At 43.1% G+C, this 19,612-nt stretch overlaps 1 protein-coding gene across 8 annotated transcripts in view; it reads right to left on the bottom strand.

Moving 5' to 3' along the window:
* Positions 1–11: 11 nt before the first annotated feature.
* Positions 12–19,612, bottom strand: part of LOC147100377 (galactosylgalactosylxylosylprotein 3-beta-glucuronosyltransferase 1) — a 233,570-nt gene continuing 213,969 nt past the window's right edge. For 7 of the 8 annotated variants that reach the window (XM_085968032.1, XM_085968034.1, XM_085968035.1 and 4 more), the window contains 2 exons: positions 18,552–18,646; positions 12–9,678 (listed from right to left, as the gene is read on the bottom strand). In XM_085968032.1, the coding sequence (XP_085824158.1) occupies positions 18,560–18,646 (87 nt within the window). In that variant the 3' untranslated portion in view covers positions 12–9,678; positions 18,552–18,559. Of the gene's footprint in view, positions 9,679–18,551; positions 18,647–19,612 lie in introns of those variants that run through there. The other variant, XR_015073725.1, reaches the window with a different exon arrangement.

Genomic DNA, 19,612 nt, shown 5'->3' with positions numbered 1-19,612 from the left:
GCAGACATCTGTACTGTACTTTGTCATATATTTTTTATTTAGGATTCTCTTTGACTAAAATGACATTATGAGGGATTGTGTGCAATCAACAGTACATTAACATGCAGAACAAAAAGTGCAACCGTCACAGAGACTGAAAATGTTACGATCTATGTAGAAAGAAATCAAGTACATTTATTATACAGCGAGAAAGAAAAATCATTCCGATGGTAGGACAGCCTTCTCCGCCACATCTTTATGACTTTAAGACTGGTTAGGGGAAAAAAACAGTTTTTTGGCAGCCTGGGTCGACAGAATGTGAATCATTTATTAGCGGCAGTCTTGGGGCTGGCCACGTGTTGCAGTGATCAGGCATTTGGATGTAGAATTAAAGAAAAGCCTGCACTGGCGGGTGACGAGATGTAACCGGATGTTACCGGGCTGTGGTCTGTTCAGTAGTTTTGTATTCTCATGTCTTTCAATTTTGTGCATATTTCTTTTGCCCAGTAACACTCAAAACTGCATTCCTACTCTGCCACCTGGTGATATAAAAAGCAAATGGCAATACAAGTCTCTTGGGTTTCATTAAAAAAGCTGCAGTTTCCCTTTTCAGCCCTTGTGATAATTTCAAGCCATCTTGGGGGCGGGGATTCTAAATCAAGTATTCAGTGATTTAATAGCTGAGCCTTTAGCAAAAATAAATGACCAGAATTAAGCTCAAAGAAGTGCACCAGGAAGGAAATTGTGTTTTTGTTTAAAAACAGCTGTTTTTAAAAGGGAAATTCAGGGTAACACTGCTGCAGAGCCCTGTACTGGCTTAAAGTAAGGAAAACTAGAAACAACTACTGAAGTTCAAACAGGGGAACTTAAAGATCTTGCAACAAAAGCCAAGAAAAAGAGGCGCACTTTTAGTGTGTGTTTTGAAAAGTTGCTTACTGAAACTAACTCATTATTAATTTCAAGTTGTACAAAACATAAGATTCATAATTTTCAACAGAATCATATCTGATGCACAGAGCAATGGGTGGAGTTTTCAAATATTAGTCTAAAGGTTTAAAATGAACGTGAATTACTGGAGAATTCTTTTAGTGCAGATTCCTTTTAGGAAGGAGGGATACATCTTGCATGTGTCATTCATTACTACGAATTCACTCTCTTACAGCTGTGAGTGCCTTACTCTGATGGTGACTGCAAAACAGGGTGTTGATGTGTGACTTGTGCAACTGTGGACATGCACTGTGCCCATTGCAAATGTGGAAAATAAATTAAAGTTCCCAGATCGCAATAGCCGACACATAACTACGTTCTATTTACTGAGAACCTAGGGGAATGGGGCAAAGCCCAGGGTACAGGAAGTAGTGATTAGACAACATCAAGCTTGGGTCTTAAGGTTTGCATTTTGTCTAGGATTATGAGAGAGGTGGCAGAAAATCCTCCCCAGAGGTACTTGAGTCTCGTGTATTGTCACGTAATGTATGTGTCGTGTGACTTGGATAGGTAACGCAAAAAAAGCACGCCTGTTTATGTACCTTTTCTTTAAGTGACATTTGTCCTGAAGTTTAGTTTTGGTCGTAGGTTGAGGGTGGCACTCTCCTTCCTCACTCCTACACTCTGGTACTCATCACCATAGCCCAGCACTGAATGCGAAAAGCACAGTGTTTGAATTGGTTTGCACTACACGTCTTCAGAATGGTGGTAAGCAGAATTTTTAATGACTAATTCATGCAAATGTTGGAGCCAATGCAGTGCCAAATCTGCAGTTTTAACACCATCAAACTGTGAATCGTGCTCCTAAACTACCAGCTGGAAGGGGCAAGGGAGCATCACTTTTCAAAATCAGTCTCAACTAACGGATTCGGACACACATCTCCTGTACTGCAATTTGAAAAGTGGGTGAGTGTGATCCTGGATTTGTGTAACATGCAAACAGAAATGTAATCACTGTGTTATTAATATGTTGAGAATGGTAGTAGTGCAGTGCAGGAATCTGCCTCTTCATTCCTTCAACTATAGCCTTGGGTAATTTTGAACAATGAAGTTAATTAAGTTACATGTTGCATGCTATGCTCTGCTAATGCCAATCCCATGTGTAATATAATAAGGCTCACCACAATAATGAATCTCTGCAGCAGGTAAGAATTGAATCCCTCCACCTTGAATATGGCTGAGACTGTGAGCAAATATGAGGTCACCCTTAATGTAGCTCTTATGTAAATGGTAGCAGACAAGGGGTGGGAATTTTTGTTCTTTAGCTCCCGATGTAACTGCTGTGCACTTCCAGCATTTTCTATTTTTATATCAAATATATCAGTCCAGTTACAAGCAGGGTGAGACTGGTGATAGAAAATGTGACGCTAATGTTATATGTAGCAGGTGTGGCCTGCAGAATGGTCTCTGGTCCGGGCTGTACACTAAGTGAATAACCTGCTTTACTTAACATTTTAATAAAATACACGTAAAGGTCCTTTTCAATCCCATTCTCTTCACATACCACCTACCATCTGTCCTGCCGTGGATTCTAAACAACCCACTCAATCTCACCGGGGAGGCAACAGACTGCAGCGAATCCTGTAAATGGATGCGACTCCGAGATTGCTCACTGACCCTTGGATGTAATCGCACAGAATGTTAATCCAGCCTCGTAACCCACATTTAGAACTCTGACCAGTTGCATTACACACTGACTCATTCCTGGTCCCAAGTATATTTGACCTGTGTCTATAGCGGAAAGGGCAGGGAAATGGGATTAGAGTGGATAGCTCCGGTTAAAGGGCCAGCACAGACGTGTGCGATGCGAGTCTCTCCTCATAGATTAGAGTCCTATGTTCCTGAATCAGCTTACTTGCTCTTTTCTAAACCTTTGCCAATATCTCCGTGCTCATTCAAAGGTGGGATATCCAGAACTACACACCGTATTCGAAGCGTAGACTTACCAATGAGTTAGAGTTAAAATAGCTTTTTCTCAACTAATGATCAAGTGCTGTCAAGCTATAGCCAAATACTTTAGCCTCATTGATAACATGAACTGGACACTGCCACTGAATGGTCAGTAGTCACTTTTCCAATTTCAGTTTTACTAACTGACACAATTTACTGTGTATTTATTAATAACTAATTTCATTTTTTGCTGTTCTAATCTGCTTTTGTTTGTATCATAACTGTGTCTGACTGTGAAAGGAGAAAGGGAAATACGAGACCAGTTGTATAAAGCCACTCTGGACTAAGCAGCGAAAGAACCTCCATTGGGTAAGGGTGATTGGTAAACTGGCACTAATGTTATTCAAACAGCAACTAACTGTATCTCGATGTCACTGGTGCTAACGAGTGCACTCATCACAGGGTCAGCTCCGTCACTGGTGTTAATGTGTGCACCATCAAAGGGTCAGCTCTGTTCCTGGTAAAAGGTAACATCACCTTTGCTATTAGACAGACTGCAAAGGCAAATCCAACACATTAGTAATGATGATGCAACTATTTTGGTGCTTTTGATAAGCCATCAACTTGTTACCAAGAAAACAATTGTAAACTAGAAGACTGCTTTTAAATAGATAACATTATGTATGGATTGAAAGTTTAGCAGATTCCATTAATATAAATACATTTCAGATCAACAGGAAAGAAATATCTTTTAGAAACCACTAATGACTGCGAATTCTCCCTTTTGATTTTTTTCTGTCATTTTGATGAAACGTTGAGAGATTGTTGAGTTGTTATCCTTTGTTGTCCAGTGATGTCTCCTTGTGTGCTGTGGATTATTTCAGGCCCTGTTTTTTTGTCAAGGTAATGAAACAATGCAGAAAAGAGGCTAACAGTTGGCTTTTGATACTTGACTTAATTATACTTGCCTCACTTTCTCTGGAGTTTTTCTATACAGTGGCACAACATAGTCAGTAACTTAATCATCTCTGCCCTCGTCACAGGGACTGCATATATTTTCAAGCACAGGTTTGAATCACAAGGTAAAATACGGTATTACTCCGAGATTTTCTTCTTTTTAAAAAAAAAAGGACTTCATTAAACAATTTTCTTCAATTATAAATAGAAATAAATTAAACAGCAGATGTTAGCAAACAGCGGTTGTGTTAGATAACTTCAGTTAATTCTACAGAAAGCATATAAAACGAGAAGGAATTGTTCAGCTGTGCCATCAGTTCTAAGAGGATAGAAGAGAAAGCTGTAATTTGTCAAGTGCTGAGGATTACGTCTAGTAAAATTGTGCTTCACATTTTCAAATTTGATGCCACAGTATTATTTGCAGCATGTTCTGTTTGTCCAGCTGTTGCTCCAACTCCCCATGAGGTGTGTAAACATCGGTTACTGTAATGTCGCATCGTGAGGCACTACCCACATACAGATTCCATTTCTGGCACAGGATGTTTGCTAGTCCTAATTATTTGTACAATTCAAAGATCATACAGGCCAATGTAATTAATTTCCTGTCACCCACCACAGCCCCTTCAGTCAATGTAATACACTTCAGACGCTCCTCCAGTTAGTATGTTACACATTACTGCGTTCCTTAAAGATACAGACAGCTACGGATTACTTGGCGACAATAAGTTGCTGTCGAAGAATCACACCATCTTATCTAGTGGAGATGAGGTACCGATTTAGGACATCTCTCTTTAAGGGGTCTTTGCTGTTAGTGATGTAGTTATTTATTTGTGCTTGATCTTAATATTGTGTCCTATCTTGAGAATTTTCATTTTTGAGGGGAGGAATTTATAATGAAATTCATCCAAACTGAATAACATATATTGTTCCAGTGGACTTGGCAATGGACAAATGCTAGATTTAAAAAAAAAAAAAAAAAATGATCTCAGGATATGGGTGTTGCTGGCACGGCCATCTCTAGTTGCCCCAAGAAGGTGGTGGGCCAACTGAGTGACTTGCTAGGCCTCTTCAGAGTGTAGTTAAGAGTCAGCCATATTATTGAGAGACTGGAGTCACAGCTAGGCCAGACCAGGTAAGGACGGCAGATCGCCTTCCCTGCTCATTATGCAGGATGAACCATTCCTGATTTTGAAATGGTATAACTTACTCTCCCAGTGCTAAAGTTATTATAATCAACCTCCTTTAATTGTTTTATTCTATCAATCCCCATTACTTCTTCCATAGATTTATTTTGCCCCTTCAGTATTGCCTTCTGATTTTCTCCTGTTACCCCTCTCCTGAAGGGAGATCTCCTGCTAGGCTATGGTTTCAAAGCTGGCAGTCCTCTGGTACCCTGACCAAATGTTAGTTCCTCCTGCATGAGGCCTCAACACCAAAACCAACCCTGTCCTCAATTAGCATCCACAGGATCACTGGATAGTGATGGGGAATAGGAATTCTGGTTGGATTTACTCTTCCTTTGCCAGGGGTGCTGGATTCCGTTGTAACGCCACTAATGCACAGACATGATGGGCCGAATGGCCTCCTTCTATGCCGTAAACTTCTGTGAAACTTCTATGATTAATGCTATCCTGACTGAGATTAGGTAACTCAAACACAGACCAGGGGTCAAACCTTCATCCTTCCTGGTCAACATAGTTTAAAGCCACACCATGGGACGCATTTACTGACTGACCCATTGTGGGTGGGGGAGGGGAAACCATTATTACCAATTTCCATCTTCCTGAGAGTAGACGAAGGGTCCCAGACCTGAAACGTTAACTCTGTTTCTCTCAAGGGATGCTGCCTGGCCTGCTGAGTGTTTCCAGCATTTTCTGTTATCCCTGTTCTCCACTATTGCTTAACTATAAGTGACTGCACATATGGAGCTGAACCTTGAGACCTACTTCATTCAACAAGTGGATATTAAAGTACGAGGTAAGGCTGTCCGGTATAATGGGTATTGGTTCTGTCTGTCTGCATAATGCATATAACACATTTCTTGTAGAGCCCCCCAGTGATGACACTATGCAAAGGCTTTGCTGTAGCTTATCTTACATAATCCCGGAAGGGCACAACTGGATAGCTGAGAAACTAGAATCTACAAGACTGTAGTAAAACAATGAGGTTCAAGGATCCAGTGAACTCTTGCTTATTGTTTATTACTTTGACTGAATGGGCTGAGATGTCTTGTTCTTCAGGAATGAACTTTGAACATGTGCTAAAATATCCATATTTCTGAGTCACAATGGTCATGATGAAACATTTTTGTATGCTGCTGAGCTCACGCAGCCTATTGCTGTCTTCTGCCATGCCTTGTTATAACTGCAGAGGGGGATTTTAAAGTGCTCTGTTTCAACACAACAGTGCCCTCATTCGGAGGAAGTTCCTTCGTGGATGGCGTTCGGCTAACTGGACAATGAAAGTCTTGATGCTCGTGAGGAGCCCTGTCCTAACACACAAATTGAAATCACAGTCCAGTGCAACCGTAAACCGTTAGTATTGAAGCCTGGCCTGGCGATTTCACCTCTACAACCGAAGGCCGAACTAACACCGGTTTAGCTTCAGTCATGCTACAAATTTTGTATCACTGCAAACCAAAACTGGTTCATGCCGCCATTCTGAGGAATAATTTTCCAACTCTGCACTCCCAGTGGGGACCCTGGCCTGCCAGGAAATTCGGATTATAAGTACGTGCGGCAGGTGATTTTCTAACTTGAAATCAATGTGCTATCCAAAACCATCATTTCTGATAGGCGCTCCACACTGGCAGCACAAGATTGAAATTATCCCTTTAAATGTACAGTATAACTGCCCTATAAAAGGAAGGACTTGAAGGGATTTACGTTGCTGTAAAACTCCTCATCACGTTCCTTAGGAACATTCCCCAAACACACTGAATTACTTTGAAGTGCAATCACTGTTAGGTAGGTGACCATGGCAGCCATTTTGCAAACAGCAAGATATGACCAGCCGCAATGAAATGGGTGACCAGCTCATCTGTTTTTGGTGGCGCTGGTTTAAGGAGAATATTGGCTGGGAGATCTCCTCTCCTCGAATAGCAGTGTAGGATTGTTAACATCCAGCTGAGCCACTGGGACGGGAAGAAGGGGTCTTGGATTAACATCTCATCCAAAAAACCAGCACCTCCCACATTCCCTCAATATTGCAATGAAGTGTCAGTCTAACTTTAAGTGCTTTGGTCCTGGGGTGGATTTTGAACATGCAATTTTCTAAACTCCATGCTACCAACAGCCAAGCTGACACTACAAGGTGCCTTTGGCTTCCATGTGCTGAAATAGATTTCTAATCACATGGATATGTAATTGGAACACTGCACTCTTGGATCTGAACTGATTCATGCTGCTGGTGCTTTGTGCTGAATCTTGCTGCAAAAACATGGTGTACTGGATACTGGCTAGGTGCAGAGAAGCTGCCATATTCATTTGAAGAAGTACTTAACGATGGATCCTTCCTTCCCTCCCTTCTATTACTTTTACCTAGACTCTCCATAAGCAATGTGCTAGGATTACTGAGGTAGGCTGAACTTCAGAATGAATCGGGATATCCCACCAATTCCAAATCCATGGTCCACGTAAGCAAGCAGTGCAGATATGGCACCCCGTGCAATCAGTAAGACATGACCGGACTAAAACTGCACTGTGTGTTATTGCTAACAAGTTATCACCCTCATTAAAATAGGACAGTGGAATTTCATACAAACACCTGTTTATTACTGATACCGCACAGTGTTGCTTAGTGTCCAGGTATCTGAGGGTCCTGTCTTTCATTCAGAATCCATTTTTCAGATTTTCATGGACTTGGGCCAGAATTAAAGTTTAGAGCCGCAAATTAAATTTTCACCGAAGTATTTGATCTAACCAAATTTGCATTGATTCTGACTTTGGACCCATTTGCTACACTCCTTTAGGGGGCACCTTTTGTATGGTTAAATTCATTGTGTGTTTTTGTTCCAACAATATCAATGTTACAGCACGCCACCAAAATGAACAATTCTGAGATGCCCTGTGTGAACCTTCTGATGTGCGTCTTGCTGGGCCAGCCCTGCCAAACTAGGCGACATTTACTGAATGACAGGCCAACTAACAGACGTAGTGACGTCGCTACCTAAAATAAGAGTTCATTGAATGAAATGGTCTCTGTTCAGTGTAATGGGGAGGGAAGGAACTCAACTTTGAAAAGAGCAAAACATAAATGTTGGTGCAATTTGTGCTGATGAAAGTGAGGGAACCAGTGGTGGAAGAGTGAAAAACTTTCTCTCTTGTCTGCATCCTGAACCCCACCCCAGATATATCATATGTTAGAGATAAAAAGAAAAACCAGGAATAACAGAAACCTGAAATAAAAACAGAAATTGCTGCACTATCCAGCAGGTCGATCAGTGTCTAAGGAGAAATGGAAGGGTTAACATTTCAGGTGGGACTATTCATTAGACCTGGGCCAGTTCCAGAATCATACTTCAAGCAGTAACCTTTTCTTCCTGTTTCTGATTGCCTGGCTATTTCCAGTGTTTTTTCACTATTATTTAATCATGGGTTAGATGTAATTCTGAGGCCCTCTCTGCCAAGTGAATATACTGTAACCTCAGATTAGAATCATGTTGTACTGAAGCAGGGTGAACATTGCAGTTCCCACATCATCCATCCTTCCATATATACAAGAGAAGAAATGATCTAACTAATGCTGAATCTGCTGAAATCTTGTCTTGTGCACATAAACCTACAAAAGACTAGAAGCAGATCATCTATTCTGTTCCATAATTTTCTTATTGAAAATGGCAGGTATAACACTAGTTGGGTCCACTTAATCTATAACATTGCTCTGTGTGTACGTGTATCATGTCTGGTAGGTATGGCCTTCATCTATAAATGTAATCTTTGATGCATTCCTTTTGAATGTAGCCTTCCATGATGTCCCAGTTGAGCTGAGCCATTCACTCTTGTATATTACCTGTTTTCTCTTTTTCTAATCTGGCCTAGTTAGCTAAACCTGCAAGGTTCACACAGGCACCTCTCAAACTGCAGTGATCTTCCAAGCATGAATATGTGCAACTGGAACCAAGTTAAAGAAATAGGAGCCTTGTTCACTAAGGGTGCGCCGGTTGATGAATTACCAAGTCGCGAAATAGCCCTTGCAAAAAGGGGACGAACACCACAAGTTGACAGAGTGTTACACACTTCATGGAAACTTTGAGGCAATGTCCATGTGGTCCAAATGAAGGTGGAATACAATATGCACACATGTAATGAATAAACAAATAGGTGCAGGCTCACGAGGTATGTAAACCAGAACATTCCATTCCTCCGGTCTCCTTCAGGTAAATGGTAGAAAAGGTTCATTGTGGTAACTCACTATTACGGCCCAATCTTTTTCACGGCTTTCCTGTATCTTGAAGGAAGCCCTTCAAGGCCAGTATTTACTTCTGGTTTGGTATTCACACTGAGTGCATGCATCCTCCTTTTCCCATGCAACAGAATGCATTGCAACGGAGCCATCTTTGTGGGCGTATACTCACACATACAAAGGAACCCATCGTCCTCAATCGTAAGTCATAGAGCCTTGCCAAAGGAAATCACAGAACACAATCTCTATTTCAAATCTTATGGTTTGTTTCTCAGGAATCTCTTCTGTGCTTTGTCCAGTTTAATTATCTGGTAACACAACCTGTTCTTTGTCCAGTCACGTTAGGTACAGAATCTGAAATTTTTGCTTTTGCTAAAAATGAAACCACTACCATTTTATCCATTGTACGTGTGGTCAAGGAACAGAGCAATCAGCTTGTAGCCAGATTTAAGGTCAATTTGTCTGCAAGAAAAAAAGTCAAATAAGTTGAACGCAAATGTTTGTGAACATGCTTTAATTGTGTATTGATATGTTGATGTTTTTATCATAGAGTAAATATAAATGAACAAAAATATTAAATGTCATGGCACTCTGATAGAAAGATGTAATACAAATAGAGTGTTGTTGGAATAGTGGACAACAAACATTCATTTAGTGTCACACATCCTGTCCTTCACCAAGTCCCACTCACCCGTTAGCCCTGATCTCACTGACCTAAATAACTTCCGTCCTTCAATGCATCAAATTTAATCCATCATGCTCATCTTTAATTCCCTCTACGGCCTTGCCCCACCCTATCTCTGCACTTTTCTCCAGCTCTACATTCCATTCCCCATAACATTTGCTCCTCTGACTCTGGCCTTTTGTATATTCCAGCCCCTTCCTTCACCCCCGCACGCTGGTGTCAGAGTCTTCAACAGCCGGGGTCCTACTCTCTGGAATTCCATTGCTAATCCTCTCCACCTCCTTCTCTTTTTAAAAACCTTTCCCAAACCTATTTCTTTAGCCAGGGCTTTGGTCAACCCACCTAATATCTCCGTTCTTGACTTGCAATCTGTTTTCCTCCTAACTATATCAGCACCTTGGGACATTGTTATATTAAAAGAACCATATAAATGCAAGGTCTTGTTGCCATGGTTCATTTGTTTTGCCAATTGTGCCACAGTCAGCAACAGCTCCACTGTTGTGTAAATGGTATACACTACCCACACCACTGGTGTCAGCGAGACCTTCAGTAGAAAAATAAATGCAGGGGACCTTCCCATCAGTGCCCTAGTTGGCCATTTATTTTTTGGTCTCCAGCAGGCTAGGTTGCTGAAGCATTCATGCCTGCCCCATGCAGTGACCTGGATGTACCTTCCCCCAAGGAATGGAAAAGATATTGGGCTGTAATTTGTGACCCCCCACGGGTGTGTACGTGCCCGTAAGGGCCGCGCAAGTTCCGGGTTTGGGCACGCGAAGCGCATGCGCGAAAACCCGGAACTTGCGATCTGTCAAGCATCTTCTTGACAGATCCTCCGCATCCCCGGGGAAAGGGTATCCGCAGGCGGAGAGTTGCGCTATTTGCCCAACTGCTGCCCAGCGAATGCCTGTGAAATTCTTACGGGGTAAGGCCTGCTTTTACCAGCTTAAGAGTTTGGGAAAAAATTTTTTTTTAATCATTTATATGTTATAAAACCTGTGTAATAAGGTAAGTTTATTTTTAGCCCCTTTAAAACATTTAAATTTATTTTTCAAAAAATTACATTTTTGTTTTAAATATTTAATTAAATGGCATTTTAAATATGTAATTTTAAAAAATGTATTTGATGTGTAGATGTATTTTGGGGATTTTCCCATTCATACTTATGGGGTTTACGTACATACAGAATTTCCATAAGCATGAATGGGGATCCGCTTTCATTCGTTGGGCCAGCCCACGTGATCCCAGGGGCGCTTGCGATCCACATGGGCACCAGGATATATGGACCTCTACCCACAGGTACCCAGAGAGGCCCAGGACAGCGAGTCTCCATACCTCCTGGACCACCAGGTACGTGGATATTTTATTTGTGGATTGGAGGCATTTCCCCGCGGGAAACCTCCGACTGGAAATTCAGGGCCATTGTTACCTGATAAATAGTCATAAAGAGCGACTTTAACCATGCATGCAATATGTTGAGAAATGAATTTCAGGGCATCATCTGCAATTCAGGAACCAAATGTGACATTGAGGGGTAATTTGCAAGCCTCTCTTGCTAGTGTAGCTCCTTGCGAGCTACACTAGCTTCAGCCAGAAGTGCCAAGTGGATGATCCATATCGGCCCACTCCCGAGGTCCCCACCATCACAGGAGCCAGTCTTCAGCCAATTCGATTCACTCTACGTGATATCAAGAAACGGCTCAGCGCACTGGATACAGCAAAGGCTATGGGCCCCGACAACATCCCGGTTATCGTGCTGAAGACTTGTGCTCCAGAACTAGTCGCACCTCTAGCCAAGCTGTTCCAGTTCAGCTACAACACTGGCATCTGTCCTGTCTTGTTTTGCACATTTTTTACAAATATAATAAATTGCAGGACAATGGAGTATTACAGTTTAAACTCTTTTATGAAGCATTAGTTCTGATCTTACTCACAGCAGCACAGTGGGGACAAGATGGAGTTAGGACCCCTTACAGATGCCTGCAGGCCAATGACAACTCAGCATGTGATCACATGTGAATATAATAGGTATTCCTTACAGATGCCTGTGGGCCAATGATAATTCAATATGCAAATGTTACATCCCCTTTTAAAAGAAAAATGTTATGCATTACTTTTAAACCTTTCTTCTACCTAATGTTCTCGGTAGCATAAACATATAAGTAAACTCAGCATTTAACTAGCACTGAAAACATCTCAACGTTTCAATAACGATGTACAGTTGTTTTTTAGGGCAGCGATCCGCCTACACCCTTTGACAGATCACAAGTCAAGGATAACTCTAGGCTTGACCTCTCGTCCCGACCTTGTGTGGTATGGAACTGAGCATGCTCCTGAATCGGTCAACAATTCCGGTTCAGGTAAGTATGATGAGTTTTGTGTATTGCTCTGTTCATCACACTCTGTTGAACTGGTCCTCTCATCGGAATGACTGTGTTGTTCCTTGGTGTTCAGGAGGTGCCTGCGATTGCGGCGGTACACCTGTCCTCCTGGGGTGTGGACGTGATACGATCGCTCAGTGTCAGCTGGCTGGATGATGACTGCTGGCTTCCAGTAGTCATGCTCCTGGATTCTGATGGATTCTCCATTGTGCAGCGGCGGCCGTAGTCTAGCTGACCTGTCATAGTATCTCTTTTGGTGTTGCTGTCTCTGTACACATTTTGCATGCACTTGCTTGCAGCTGACGACCTCTGGCTGCAGCTGCTGGTTGGTGCTTGGAAGGATTGAGCGAAGTCTGTGGCTCATCAACAGCTGTGCTGGCGACTTGAAGTTGTCAACTGGAGTGTTGCGGTGCTCAAGGAGACTGATGTAGGGGTCTCTTTTGTCTGCTTTGGCTTTGTCCATGAGTGTTTTTGCAATCTGGACAGTTTTTTCAGCAAGACCATTACTTTGAGGGTAATGTGGACTTGATGTGACGTGTGAAATCCCATGCCTTGGCAAATGACTCGAACTCTTTTTTTGATTTGTATTGGGGGCCATTGTCTGAGACTAAAGTCTCTACCATGCCATGCCTGGCAAAGGCTGCCTTTAGCTTGTGGATCACAGCTGCAGATGTGGTGCTGTGAAGCTTGTCCAATTCAAAACATCTACTGTAGTAATCAACAGTCACTATGTAGTCCTCGTTGTTCCATGTGAACAGATCCATTGCCGCGACCTGCCAGGGCCTGTCTGGGATACGGTGAGGTATCATGGGCTCTTTGACATTTGATGGGCGGCGTTCTAGACAAATGGAACATTTTCCGACAATGTCCTCAATGTGTTTGCACATTCTGGGCCAAAACATAATGTCACATGCTCTTTGTTTGCATTTTTCCATGCCCATATGTCCAGCATGAATTTTTGTCAACATCTCTTCTCTGAGACTGGTAGGAATGATGATTTTTCTCCCCATTGAAGATGATTCTGTTGATTTGTGACAGTTCATCTCTGTGGTTCCAGAATTCAGATATGCTCTGAGGGCATTTCCTCCTTTCCTCAGGCCATCCTTCATGTATGACTTTGCTCAGCAGTGTGAGTTGTGCATCTTTCTCTGTTCCTGCTCAGATCTCCTTCAGTTTTGAGTCACTCACAGGTAAGCTGTTGTACACCATGTGCACCTGCACAGCCATGCCTTCACTGAGGCTGCTGTCCTGGTAGCTAAGAGACTTTCTGGAGAGCGTGTCTGCGACAGGAATGTCTTTGCCTGGACGGTGAATGATTGTGAAGTCGTACTTCTGTAGCTGAAGGATCATTCTCTCTAGCCTTGGTGGGGCTGTGGCTAATGGTTTCCTCATGATTGACTCGAGGGGCTTGTGGTCGGATTCCACAATGACTTGTCGGCCATAGACGTACTGGTGGAAACGCTTACATCCAAACAGAATTGCATATAGTTCTTTCTCAATTTGAGCATAGTTGATTTCACTGTCTCTGAGAGATCTGGAAGCGTAGCCGATGGGCTTTCCTTCTTGCAGTAATACTGCGCCTAGTCCATACTTTGATGCGTCCACTTGTAGTCTGAGCTCATTGTTGGGGTTGAAGTAGGCAAGAACTGGTCCTGGTTCTCTGGTGATTAGGTCTTTCATTTTCTGAAATGCTGTGTCATGTTGTTTGTCCCACAGGAACTCATTGGATTGTTTGAGCAACTGACGCATGGGTGCGTTGATTTCGGAGAGGCTCGGGGAAAATTGGCTAAGTAGTTAAGCATGCCTAGTACTGTCTCTAGCTCTGCGCGGTTCTTTGGCGGCTCCATCTTCTTGATGACGGAGATTTTCTCTGGATCCGGCTTCATGCTATCAGTTGAGAGGCGATGCCCGAAATCCGATTATGCTTTTCTCGGGGTTGAGCCGGATACCTTTCTCCCGTGATCTTTGTAGCATCGCACGGAGGTTCCTGTCATGTTCCTCTCTATTCCTGCCATAGACGAGGATGTCGTCTACGATTGCGACTACTCCGTCGAGGCCTTCATAGGTTTTGGCGATCTTCCCCTGGAATTCATCCTGAGCTGAGATAAGACCAAATGGTAAACGCAGAAATCGGTAGCGACCAAATGGTGTGTTGAATGTTGTTAGCTTAGATGACTCTTCCATGAGCTTGATAGTCCAGTATCCTGATCGTGCGTCCATTACCCTGAAGTAACGTGCTCCCACTAGCTTGGGTGTGATGTCATCTAGCATTGGTAGAGGGTAGTGCAGGCATTTGATAGCCTTGTTCAAATCTCTGGGGTCGAGACAGACTCTAAGCTTGCCTGTACGTGGTTTCTCAACCACTACTAACGCGTTGACCCACTCTGTCGGTTCTGTTTCCCTGACGATTTCTGTATTCTTCATGCTCTACAGCTCCTCCTTCAGGTGATTACATAGAGCAAGAGGTATCCTTCTCGGTGGGCAAACCACAGGGGTTGCTGCTGGGTCAAGGTGAATAGTGCATTCACCTGGGAATAGTCCGATTCCTTTGAAAACGTCAGCAAACTCCTCCATGACTGTCTGCTTCTCAACTGGTGCTGTCAATGATAGCACTAGCTTGACGAGGTCCATGTCTAAACATGCCTTTAGACCTAGCACTGGAGGTGCTTGAGTGTCAACAATGTAAAAGTCCAACATCATGTCGCTTTCTTTGTACTTGCATTTCATCACGCATGTGCCTTTTACAATAAGCTGCTCACCCCCATAGCTGGTCAGTCTGCATGAGGTGGGCTGTAGCTCACACTCATCATTCAAGCTGTGATACTTGCTCAGAGGAATTACATTAACCTGAGCTCCAGTGTCTAGTTTAAACTTAAGCTCTGTGCCCTGTTTTCCTATCTCAATATCGGCAAAGGCTTGCTCAGTCTCTGAAATCTGTTTTTTCTGTGACACAGAATCAATAATCAGTTCCTCTGCATTTGGCGCTCTATCTGGCATTTGGCTGTCACTCACTGTGTACTGCTAGTCCGAAAACAGTCCTGCAAACTTTAGCAAAGTGGTTCCGTTTACCACATTTAGCACATTGCTTTCCTTTGGCAGGGCAATGCTCCTTTTCTCCATGCATCTTGTTTCCACAATATCCACAGTTTTTGAAGCGTTTTATGTCTGTGTCGCTCATTTTTAGAACGCTCTCTGTTCTGAAACATGCTCTCTGGACGGTGTTCTTCGGTGTGTGTCTATTAACTGTGTGCACTGTCTGTTCACATGAGCTTTTTGTGGCGCCGGTTATGGTTTTCAGCTGTGCTTGGGCTATCTTGTGTGATCTAGCTATGTCTATAGCTTTGTCCAGCGTTAGCCCAGACCCAACATTCAAAAGTTTCTCTCTCACTTTAGCTGAATGTATTCCAAACATGATGCAGTCTCTGACCTCTCATCTTTATCGGCATATTCACAGTCTTTTACCAGTAGTTTTAACTCGGTCACAAACTGTTCAAACGACTCACTAGCTCCTTGTACTTTCTCCTGAAACTTGTACCTAGCGAATATCGTATTTGTCTTGGGCATTACATATGATTCAAAATAACTTTTCAGTACCTTTGCTTCATCTGCGGTGAGAGACCATGTGTTAAAAATGTGTCTCCCTTTTTCTCCGATCCACAGGAGTAGGTAGCTGCATCTTTTTACCTCCCCTTTGCTTTTCAACAGACCCGAGAACATCAACTGCACGTGTTGCTTGAACTTGCACCATTCTCTATGTAAGTTCAAAGATTCCCAATTCATTCGAGGTAAGGGAGCTCCAACGATGTCCATTTTCAATCCCTGTTCTGACACCATGTCTTGTTTTGCACACTTTGTACAAAAATAATAAATTGCAGGACAATGGAGTATTACAGTTTAAACTCTTTTATGAAGCATTAGGTCTGATCTTACTCACAGCAGCACAGTGGGGACAAGATGAAGTTAGGACCTCTTACAGATGCCTGCAGGCCAATGACAACTCAGCATGTGATCACATGTGAATATAATAGGTATTCCTTACAGATGCCTGCGGGCCAATGATAATTCAATATGCAAATGTTACATATCCGACAATGTGGAAAACTGCCCAGGTATGTCCTGTCCACAAAAAGCAGGACAAATCCTACCCAGCCAATTACCGCCCCATTAGTCTACTCTCAATCATCAGCAAAGTGATGGAAGGTGTCATCAACATTGCTATCAAGCGGCACTTACTCACCAATAACCTGCTCACTGATGCCCAGTTTGGGTTCCGCCAAGACCACTCAGCTCCCAAACTCATTACAGCCTTGGTCCAAACATGGACAAAGGAGCTGAATTCCAGAGGTGAGGCGAGAGTGACTGCCCTTGACATCAAGGCAGCATTTGACCGAGTCTGGCATCAAGGAGCCCTAAGTAAAACTGAAGTCAATGGGAATCGGGCGGGGGGGGGGGGGGAAACGCTCCACTGGCTGGAGTCATACCTAGCACAAAGGAAGGTGGTTGAGGTGGTTGAAGGTCAATCAACACAGCCCCAGGATATCCCTGCAGGAGTTCCTCAGGGCAGTGTCCTAGGCCCAACCATCTTCAGCTGCTTCATCAATGACATTCCCTCCAACATAAGGTCAGAAATGGGGATGTTCGCTGATGACTGCACAGTGTTCAGCACCATTCACGACTCCACAGATAATGAAGCAGTCCATGCCCGCATGCAACAAGACCTGGATGACGTTCAGGCTTGGGGTAATAAGTGGCGGGTAACATTCATGCCACAGAAGTGCCAGGCAATGACTATTTCCAACAAGCAAGAGTCCAACCACCTCCCCTTGACATTCAATGGCAGTACCATTGCCGAAATCCCCACTATCAACATCCTGGTGGTTACCATTAACCAGAAACTTAACTGGACCAGCCACACAAATACTGTGGCAACAAGAGCAGGTCAGAGGCTAGGCATTCTGTGGCGAGTGTCTCACCTCCTGACCCCCCAAAGCCTTTCCACCATCTACAAGGCACAAGTAAGGAGTGTGATGGAATACTCTCCACTTGCCTGGATGAGTGCAGCTCCAATAACACTCAAGAAACCCAACACCATCCAAGACAAAGCAGCCCGCTTGATTGGCACTCCATCCACCACCTTAAACATTCACTCCCTCCACCACCTGCATACTGTGGCTGCAGTGTGTACCATCTACACGATGCACTACAGCAACTCGCCAAGGCTTCTTCGGCAGCACCTCCCAAACCCACGACCTCTTGCACCTAGAAGGACAAGGGCAGCAGGCGCATGGGAACACCAACACCTCCAAGTTCCCCTCCAAGTCACACACCATCCTGACTTAGAAGTATATCGTCGATCCTTCATCGTCGCTGGTTCAAAATCCTGGAACTCCCTAACAGCATGTGGGAGTACCATCACCACACGGACTGCAGCGGTTCAAAAAGGTGGCTCACCACCACCTTCTCAAGGGCAACTAGGGATGGGCAGTAAATGCTGGCCTTGCCAGCGACACCCAGATCCCATAAACTAATTTAAAAAAAATGAGCACAGGCTGTAGAATCAGCAGTACAACCCTATCACAACAGTGTAGCCTCACAAAATTACTCCTTATATCTGTGACTATGGTCAACAGCAAAAGGAACTCTGTCTCATCTATTAGCCAATTATATAGGAATGATATAGCTTTTGCAATATGCTTTTGCCAAGTATTTTTGGTTATATCAGTTCTTGGTCAGGCACTAGAGATTTAAAGTGTACGATGGGCTCAAAAATCTGATTTTAAAATGGACATTTCAGTTTTCCCATTTACTTCTGTGCTCCTGATGTGGAGACACTCCTTACTACAGTTTTCGAGGAAATTTTCATCACTGGCAAAGCAAATTTCAGATCTCAAATGATGGCTTAAATTTCCTGCTTACACCTTGCCCGCTGCATATTAGAAAATCACAGGCAGCACACCGTGGTTTACTGAGATGCGCTTTACAGCGGGTAACTTTCTTTCCCGTCGATGTGTACTTGGAAAATTTAGGCCCATGTTTCAACGAACGAACCAGCACAGCCACGATGGCCTGAATGGCCTCCATCGGTGCTGTGTCATTCTCCAATGTTTCCATCTTTTGTCCTGCCTCCTGATCTTTTGGACTTGGGCAAATGTGGTGATCCTAACTATTCTTGATTTGCAATTATATGCGTCTCACTCCAGTATCCTGAGAAAACAGTATCCTAGGAAAATATGTACTACAGTACACTCCATGCTGACTTTCTTTATATTTACCTGTGCGTTTATATTTCCATGTTTGGATCTGTGAAGCCTTTTTTGCCTTCATTCACCAGCACGGGTTTCTCAGTCCGTGTGTGCCAAACTAGTATCTATGAGCAAAAAAGAAAAGGCAAAGGTAAGAATAAAAATAGGTTCCATAATAAAATAATACCCAATAGGAATTCTACCTTCAAAGCACAGAGTTTGATCTCTGTTTCTATTCTAAATGATGCAGAACCATTGAGGTGTGCCAATAGTTTAGATTACAGAAACAGTTGTGTAACCCCTCTATGATTGTGCAAGTTTCTGGGCATCAGGGATCCATTGAAAATAAGATTTCATTTATATTTTCAAAAAACAAAGGCAATAGAATCATACAGCCCATTGTATCTATATCAACTCTTTGAAAGAGCTATCCAATTCGTCCCACTCCCTACACTTTTCCCATAGCCCTGAACATTTCTCATTTTCAAGTATATATCCAAATCCCATTTGAAAGTTACTATTGAATCTGCTTCCACCACCCTTTCAGGCAGTGCATTCCAGATCACAACAACTCGCTGTGTAATTTTCTTTTGCCTCATTTCCCCCCCACCCCTGAATTTTTTGCCAATTATCTTGCATCTGTGTCCTCTGGTTACCAGCCCTATGACGTGATAATATGATGTGAATTATTCAATAATCTGGCATCATTAGGACCTGCGTGCTACTTACTGAGATAAAGTAAGGGACGTTGCCTTTATTAATGGTTTGGTGCAGTGGCTTGCGGTTCTAATGTGATATGCTTCACAGTGGTAGGCTATGGGTTTTTGTACTTGGCTGGGCCGTCAAAGGAGGTATCAAGTGTAGGCCAACCCCTTCCTCTCTACCCCTCGAGGGACAGAAATTCTAAGCCAACAAACCCTTCTGATCTTCTCGCAGAATGTCACATGTAGAGGCCTAGTAGGAGATTGTCAACCTATCCTCTCGGCTGGGGGAAAGTAAATTCTTGTTTTGAACTGATCACAGTGGTCTTTGTCATTCAATAAAGGAATAACTTTATTCATGTTTTGAAACAACTTAAGATGCAGCAGCAT

The sequence above is a fragment of the Somniosus microcephalus genome, chromosome 26 (genome assembly GCF_052327205.1).
Source record: "Somniosus microcephalus isolate GS21.2 chromosome 26, FLI_Smic_1.0, whole genome shotgun sequence".
NCBI classification, from domain to species: domain Eukaryota; kingdom Metazoa; phylum Chordata; class Chondrichthyes; order Squaliformes; family Somniosidae; genus Somniosus; species Somniosus microcephalus.
Note: the sequence above shows the minus strand (reverse complement) of the source record. Positions and strands in the feature narration are given on the sequence as shown.